The sequence below is a fragment of the Kryptolebias marmoratus genome, linkage group LG12 (genome assembly GCF_001649575.2).
Source record: "Kryptolebias marmoratus isolate JLee-2015 linkage group LG12, ASM164957v2, whole genome shotgun sequence".
NCBI lineage: Eukaryota > Metazoa > Chordata > Actinopteri > Cyprinodontiformes > Rivulidae > Kryptolebias > Kryptolebias marmoratus.
In genome coordinates, this window is record NC_051441.1 from 16,699,664 (window position 1) to 16,708,069 (window position 8,406).

Here is an 8,406-nt window from a genome sequence, read left to right on the forward strand (position 1 = left end):
ATGGCCAGTAATTAACAATGCGCAACAAATATATAGGTGCTATAAACAGTCTATGCATACAGTCCAATCTACTCACAAACAGGCCACACGGGGGACAACTTTCTGTGAAGTTTGGTGAGTTTTTGAATATGTTAAAGCCCCCAAATTTGCGATTTCGGGCGGAAAAGAATAAAAATAATAATAATAATAATAAATATTTTTTCAAAATGGGGAAAACGAGTTGGAAAAAATGTATTTTCATTTTGAAAAGTAAAAATGAAAACTTTACTGTGAATTAGTAACTAGAAACCTGTAATTAGAGACCTCACTCTTCTAATTTTAGCGAAGCGGCAGCTCTGTCTCCCTCTAGCGGCAACTATTGGAGCTACACCGATTGTCGAGCCCAGCCGGGAGGAGCACACGAGTATCGGGATTTTCTCCAAATTAGCGCCCGTTTTCACCAAGTCTTCTGGGGGTTTCCGTGGCTTTGCGCGTATTTGGAGAACAACTCGTTTTCCTGTCGGACTTGTTTGTTAGTTTGCGGCGGAAACTTTTCAGTCTGCATTTCCGCGGCAGGCAGACAGGAACCGTTGTCAGACTACGCTTGACGCCTTGTGCCGCAAGTACCGCAAACTTGCTGCGCACACCTTGCGCCTTTGCTTGTTAGTTTCCAGAGGCGCGTTCCTTTCTCTCTGCTGCTGTGCAGTTTGATGCTCAAACCTGCTCGCGGGATTCGTGCAAAACCTAAAACTTGCATCTAGAGAGGAGGAGAGAGAGTCATGACTGTTTCCTGCTCACCTTTATTTTTTCTTTTTTTTTTGGTTGTTGTTTTTGACATCTAGCTCGTGAACGTGTCATGTCCGTGCGTCAAATCCTGCACGAGAAATGGCATCCCCGAAGACTCTGCTGGAGTGGTGCCGCGTCACATGCGCCAATTATCCCGGAGTGGACATAAAGGACATGTCCTCCTCGTTCAGGGATGGACTTGCGTTTTGCGCCATCATCCACAAACACCGGCCTGACCTGATGTAAGTAGAGGGCTGTTTCCTGTCTGGCAACAATGATCGTATTGTGTTAAGTGCTTTCCAACCTTGTAAACAACGTGTTTTTTTTGTTTGCTTTCTTGTTCTGGGTGGAAGGTAAAGTTTGAGTTTGACTTGGTTTTTCTTAACTTGGGCCTCTTCAGATGGACACATTCTGTTCAATTTGAGCAGCTGATCTGCACACTGTGTCCAATATGAGACCAACCTGCTGTCCCTGGTTTAATTTCTCTTTGTTCCTAAGCCTTTCTTGTCCATTTTAGTGGGATCAGCTGGTTTGTTGTCTACCTGCACTCAGGCCTTAACATGCATCCAACATGGGCATGAATCAAGGAGAATGTTTGTGGGAAGTCTAGCTTCAGGAAGGCCTTGCAGAAGCTTAATGTTGGCCTAATTTATCCACTCAGAGACCAGATCTGACATTTGGATCGTTGTCCCAAGTTTTAACCGTCTATATGCTGTTTTGAGGCGAAGTAGAAGAATTTGCAGCTAGTCCTCCTTCTTCATTATTCCGCCCACTAAGTGTAATGCATCAGTACCACAGAATGATGCCTCCATCACCGTGCTCAGCAGCTGGTGCAGAGCTCTTAGGTTTGACTCCTCCGAACATACTTCTCGTCACTGTGGCCAAACAGCTCAGTCTTCGCCCCGTCTGATCGTAAAACCTTTTCTCCAGAAGGCATTTGGCTCGTCCACGTGGGCAGCTGTGAATTTCAGATGAACCTGAAGGTGTCGCTTCTGGAGCAGGAGTTTCTTTCTTGGTCGACACGCTAACCAGTTTCCTTTCATCTGAGGGTGACACATCGAAGCAACGTCTGCTTACAAGCAAATGTGTGACCTGATGATCTCAGAATCAGGAGTTTGAAAACAGCTGCAAATGCAAAATGTGAAACAAAAAAATGTCATGTTATGATATCCGCTGAGTTCCTCAGACTTTCATTTCTTCTGAGTGTCAGACAATCCAGTAAGTGAACGCTATAGAAGTTAAGTTCCTTCAGCACCACTTATTAAAAGATTTAGGACAATGTATGCATGTATATGAGTTTGTATCTGTGGTTTTGACCTTGTGTGGTTTTGGGGGGAAAAAAGCACAATAAATTCAAACTTGTTTTTAAAAAAAATTTAAATAAATCCCTAAAAGCCCCAATTAATGATGCCATTCGTTCGCCTGAGTGGAGGTAAACCCATGACCACAGCTGTCATCTAATCTGATTTATGATCTTTATTTCTGTTTACATGTTTAATTCTCTGATAAACCAATCCTTTGCTAAAACTTCCTTTTTTTTGTTTGTGAATGTCTTCTTATCATCATCATCGGTTTCTAATATTTCTCCATTTTCTTCATGTTGCCTCAGAGATTTCAGTTCCCTGTCCAAAGATGATGGTTATCAGAACAACAAACTGGTGAGTCAGTTCCAGCTGTGTTTTGCAGCCAGACTGTAAGGACTCCTCCAGCGGTTTGACACTGCAGAGCCCGCCGTCGTGATTTTTGGCCTTCTGTCTCTGCAGGCGTTCGAAGTTGCAGAAACAAAGCTGGGGATCGCTGCGTTGTTGGAGCCCAAGGAGCTGCTGTCTGCCAGAGCGCCCGACTGTCTGAGTGTCATCACCTACGTTTCTCAATTCTACTACTTCTTCAACAGGAAGGCTTGTGGTCCGTTTCTTTGTATTTTGTTTTGTTTACTTCTCTTTTTTACATACTCTTCTTATTACTGCATTAAAACAACAAGTAGAGTGTCAGTCCTCTGATGAAAAGCATTTCATTGAAGTTGTTTAAAGACTAGTATGCAGCGGTCATATTGGTCAGACATTTATTTACTCAGGTTAGGTTTACTGCATTTATTTAAAAGGAAAACTCCAACTTATGAATCATAAAAAAACAAGACTCCTAAACTCAAGGGATGAACCAGAGTGGTGTCAACACAGACCAGAAAACCTAAGAAAAGTTTTAAATTGGATCTTTAGGAAGTTATTACAGACACAAATTGTTTCACATTTTAGTTAAATGTATGACAAACACCGCAGTTTGACACAAAACAATATTTTAGCATCTTGTGAGGGTTTTCACTTTCCTCAAGGGTCGCTGGGTCTTTTTCTGCTAGTTTCTTTTCTTATGGTTGACTAAAATACTGAGATCTTTTTTATATTTAAACATGAGCAGTATTGTAAGATGGTATAAGTAAGGGGTCCAAGTCTTAATTAAAGCGTCAAATCTGTTTTTTTCTCTCTAACAAAAAGCTCCAATTGCCAAATACTGATGGCAGCAAAACAAGCCCAACCCATGACACTACCACCACCATGTTTTACAGCTGGGAGAAGACTCTCATGCTGCTATGTTGTCCTTTTTATTTAATGGGAAAATCCCTCTGACTCTTTATGATCTATAAAGCCATCCTCATCAGTGAAGTTGCTATAAGTGCCTCTTTGTTTGCACTCTTATAACTTTTGATACGCTGTTATATATTTACTTTTTACATGCTGTGGTAGAAGTCTTCAGACATGGCTCAGCTTTCATCCCTCTCTTCTTTGCAGCATTTCCCTCCAGGTCGAGATCCTCACACGGCACCAAGAGCAATAAAACCTTTAAGGTAGCAGCTTGTTTTCCTCGCACCTTTGGGAGCTCGGGCGCCTCGCAGTTCATCTGAGCGGCGGGTTTCTCTTCTCCTTTCCAGGGCTTGACTGACGTGGAAACCGGCGGTGAGGAGCGCTGCCCTCAGACGAGGAGCGCACCGCTGTGCGACTCGTGCTTTACGCCCGTCCACCTCATACAGAGACGCCTGAGTGCGGGGAAGGTTTATCACCGCAGCTGTTTCAGGTCAGAGCGGAACTGGCTCTGGGCAGTAAAGTTTCTGCCCGTCTGTGTGTCTGTTAACAAAATATCTCGTGAGTTTTAATGAAACTTTCAGAGATTAATCATTGGATGTACTTATACAGCTGATGGCCAACACAAAAATGACTAACAGTCAGTTTTAAAAACATTGAGATAAGGTTTCATGTGGTGGTAGCTGAGTTTTGCAACATTTAAACTCTGCAGAACAATATTTTAAAGGTTTGACCAAAACGGCTATAGCTCCATAATTTCATGACATACAATAATCTTAGTTTGGCATGAAAAGTGTTGGGCGATCTGCATTTCTTCAAGGAATGCTAGCCGTTTATTAATAATGTTTTTATTTGTCTTTCAGGTGTAAGATTTGCGCCTCCTCTCTTTTATTTGACTCCTGCACACATGGAAGCGTTCCCAGCTCCTTGTTCTGCGCTGACCACGTGCGAGACGCTCAGACGCCTCCCGCTGACCTCAGCCAGCACGTCCGCCCGGCTGGCAGTCAGCCCGGATGCAGGTTCCAGACGGGGCATTCAGGTTTGTACTCTCTGGATGGGTCGGCTATCACCAGCGTGCCCCGCTACGCTCGGGCAGCGGCGTCACGAAACGAACCGGCGAGGACGCCGACACAAACACCTCCCGTTCCAGCAGCCAGAAAAAGCCTGGACTCCTCCTCAGACCCAGTTCCTGCTCCCAGGATCAGAACTGCTCAGACGACGAGCGGCTCCTCTGCTGCTGGTAAACACTGCTGTTCTAGTTGTTATTCTTTTCCTTTCTTTGCTCTGAATGACGTTGCCGATGAGCTTTAGCTGTGAGTGAAGATATTTTTAGTTTCCTTCCTCTTTCTTTATGCAGAAAACCAATGCAAGTCTCCTCCTGGTTCTTCTTATATGTAAGTGAACTTAAAAAGAGCTTTTCTGTGGTAAAAACCTTCCCTCTTCATCATGCTTGACTTTAAACTCTACATACACTGAACATGTTTTCATTTCCTGACCTCAGTTTTCTCCTGTGGCAACTACTTTATCAGATAACCCGATAAGTATTTTTGTATTTTCAGGCAGAAAAAAAATAAATGCTGGAATAGAAAATCTAAATGTTGCATAACCTAATTGAACTGAAGTGAAGAGTTTCGAACGTAAAGGCCAGTTTCTGTTCACAACATTCAGTGTAAGGATCTGAAAAAAATAATACCAAATCGACTTCCTCTGATATTTACACTAAAAAACGTCTTGAATCAATGTGTAAAAAGAAGGAGGTTTTCACACAATGTCGTGGCTTTCTTTCAAGGTGAAGCAATTATGTTGTAGTCACTTTAAATATCTCAGCTGAATCAATATATTCCTGGAGCGGATTTAGTTTTTACCTCCGCCATTTTTATTCTATTGCCTTTAATGCAGATTTTCTCTTCCTGATATCTGCTCAGTGCTCAGTCAAACCTCTAATTTCTTCTTTTCTCTCTCCCCTCACACACACACACACACACACACTCCACACCACCTCAAGCCCTAAAGTGAAACCCAGCCACCCGTGGATGGCGCTCGTCCATCCTGGACCCTGGACACAGCTGCCTCCGGCGCCACCTCCAGTACCGTCCTCTCGCTCCAAGTCGACCTCCAACGTGCTGGGGTCATCGAACAGGCCCAGAGTTCCCGCTCCTCCCAACCCGTTTGAAGAGGTGGAGGTGGAGGACTCTGATGGGGAACCCGAGTCCTCAGTGGCAGTTGTCCGACCGGAGAACAGCGAGGACACGCGGGATGGGGTCGGTTCAAGTGACACAGAAGAGCCCATCGCTTATTCTGAGCAGGACGCAGGAAAAACACCAGATCAGCAGCTTCCACCGAAGACCCCACCGTCTGAAGGAGAGGGCCATGAAGATGCTTCACCTGGTCCAGCTGAAGGAGAAGCTGGAGTTCCTGACACAGAGGGGAGATCGGCTCAGACTGGTGCGAAGGAAGCAGCAGCAGGATTTTATTCCCCTTCAGCACGGAAACATAACTTACCCAGAAGTCTTTCTGTGCCAGCCATCACATCTGAGCATCACCAGACTAACAGCGTCTCCGCGGGGCGACAGGAAGCCAACGACTCTGTTACGTCAAGCGACAGTAAGGTAAGACCACCAGCTGCGCCAAGAGAACACCTAAAACTACATATGAGATTTTCATATTTGTTTATTCTCAGTGTTTGTTGTAGACGAGATGATTAACTATACTACAAGTTTCTGTTTGTTGGCAGCACGTAAAGAAAGTCCTTCCACTCGTAAACCTGAACTGTCCAAATCAAATACTTTTCAGAGCCTCTCATCCCCTCGTGGCCCGGCTCCCAGTCACGGTTTCCCCCTCATCAGGAGGAAGGTACGGTGAAAAATACAAAATAAACTTAAAGCAGCTGCAGTACAGAGGAAAGTTAAAACAAAGGTGCCAAAATAAACAGTAGTTTTTCATAATTAAAACACTTTTTTTGCCTAAATTGTATAATTGTACTGTTAAATGAAGGATGTTTTTTTATCAGTAATGACAATAAAATTATCACTATATACATAAAAGAAAACATTACAGAACTTTGTGTTGAAACTACAGATTTTACGTCTGTTTATTGTGTTTATTATAAACTTTCTTAGATATTCTGCATATATAATTGATATTTATGGTAATAAAACAAGATATTACTAATTTTAAAACATATTTTAATTCTTCAAAAGTGACAAAATATTATTGTAAAACTGTCAAATGGGTTTATAGTTGCACAAATCCAGTCATTTATTAATACTTGCTTAATGCAGAGGAGCTGCTTGAAACTGATGAAAGTAGATTTTTGTTGTAAAAATTGCTTAAATTTTTTAAAACAAAGCTAAAGATTTATTTAGAAACAAACTAATCTTATCTAACTTTTGACTTTTACATAAGAATGATTAAAGAAAATGAAAATGAACGTTAAAATGTAAACTTATGGTAAATTTAAAGGTATTTTTACTATTTCTTTACTGTAAAAATGAGTTATGTTTATTTACAGTTACAATTTTTATTTCACATACAGGATGCAAATTTACAATTTCTGTAATTTTAGAAGATTTTTCACCAGAAATTTGAAGATCAGTCATCTGGTGTTTTATATGTAAATTAAATTGTTTTCTGTATGCATATTTATTGTTTGACAGGTGCAGTCAGATCAGTACATTTGCATGAATGAGCTGCAGAAGCAGAAGAGGGAACTGGACGGATGTTTAGAGGAACTGGAACGACGAGGAGTCGAACTGGAGAGGAACATCAGAGACGGCAAGAACGGTCCTTACAGCTCGCATTTCCTCCTGCGCAGGCTCTGGAAGAAGTCCTTTACCTGCACAGACTCATTCCTGCTTCTGTGCTGGAAGCTCAACCTTCCATTTGCTGCTTTTCTAATTTTAGGGAAAGGAGAGGATCAAAGGCTGACTGAGTGGATCGCACTTTTCCACGAGCGGCACGTTACGCTGCACAAAGACAAAGATCTGGTCTATCTGTGAGTAAACTGGACAGAGCCTTAGGTCTGATAATTTGCTCAACTTCTTGTGTTTTTGCCATTGAGGGAAATAAATGTATATGTGCTGCACATTTCCTCAGGATAAAACAGCAGAAGTTAGAGGACAGACAAGAAGATGTGGAGTACGAGCTCAGATGTCTTCTCAACAAACCTGGTCTGTATTTATGCATCTGTTAGGCTTTCATATTTGACTAAATATATTTCTGTGAGTGTGAAAATCCTTCACAGAGAGTTATCTGTTTACCCTTGGAAAAATGTGAAATAATTAGAGATGAATAAGGATAGATTTGTTGTGTTCTGTTGATATTATTTACTCAGAGAGAGACTGGAGCCAGGAGGACCGCAGTCGGGAGCAGCAGCTGATGGAGGAACTGGTCACCATCATTGAGCAGAGGAATCAGATCATCAGCAGCTTGGATCAGGACATGCAGAGGTGTGCGGGAAAAGCAAATGTATAAATGATGCTTTCACGCAAACAGAGTCCAAAGTAAAATGCATCTCTGTTCCTCTCATTAGGGAAAAAGACGGAGATGTGTTTTGGGAAAACCAGATAAGTGACAAAAGTGAGAAATTTTCTTTTTATTTTACAAAGTTCCTGCTCGAAATATGGCCTGGTGTGCTGATATTTTGACGTCTCTGCTCAGATTTCCAGAAGGGAGGAGTCATAAAGCTGAAGAAGTCAAAAGGGCTATTCAAGATGGAAAAATGTGTAAGGATCTGAATCATAAGGACCATAAGGACCATAACCGGTCTTACTATCCACAAGGAACTCTATAAGAACCACATCATCCAGTATAAAGACAGTATTTCTCAAACCAAATCCAGCTACTTCTCAGACATCATCAGTGCTAATGTTGGCAATTCAAAAACACTGTTCTCTCTTCTTAACCGTTCAGTCTCATCCCCTAACTCTCTACCCTCTCACATGGTTTCCACTGATTTCTGCAACTTTTTAATACTCTATTTCAATGAAAAAATCAATTTAATTCATAAACACCTTGGTCCAAATACCGCCACTTGCATTTATGTTGACCTCCCCCCTCCGTCCCTCTC

At 42.2% G+C, this 8,406-nt stretch overlaps 1 protein-coding gene across 2 annotated transcripts; it reads left to right on the forward strand.

Annotated features, from left to right (window-relative positions):
• The first annotated feature begins 364 nt into the window (after nt 1-364).
• On the forward strand, nt 365-8,406 carry LOC108236137 (MICAL-like protein 1). Of its 2 annotated transcripts, none has more exons than XM_017416605.3 (15): nt 365-1,007; nt 2,375-2,423; nt 2,529-2,670; nt 3,549-3,604; nt 3,689-3,831; nt 4,202-4,578; nt 4,696-4,732; nt 5,344-5,947; nt 6,132-6,191; nt 6,995-7,121; nt 7,242-7,332; nt 7,434-7,507; nt 7,672-7,786; nt 7,870-7,916; nt 7,998-8,406. In XM_017416605.3, exons 1-15 carry the CDS (start codon nt 865-867, stop codon nt 8,072-8,074), a joined length of 2,142 nt encoding a protein of 713 aa, XP_017272094.1. In that variant the 5' UTR covers nt 365-864; the 3' UTR covers nt 8,075-8,406. The 2 variants fall into 2 exon arrangements, with proteins under 2 accessions (XP_017272094.1, XP_017272095.1); XM_017416606.3 differs by having other exon boundaries at nt 6,995-7,112.

What these genes read in the sequence shown, in the direction of transcription:
- LOC108236137 (XM_017416605.3), top strand. Translation starts at nt 865, where the DNA reads ATGGCATCCCCGAAGACTCTGCTGGAGTGGTGCCGCGTCACATGCGCC. An exon ending in AGAGCAATAAAACCTTTAAG is followed by an intron (nt 3,605 to 3,688) that starts GTAGCAGCTTGT and finishes TCTCCTTTCCAG; the next exon opens with GGCTTGACTGACGTGGAAAC. An exon ending in TTGGATCAGGACATGCAGAG is followed by an intron (nt 7,787 to 7,869) that starts GTGTGCGGGAAA and finishes TCCTCTCATTAG; the next exon opens with GGAAAAAGACGGAGATGTGT.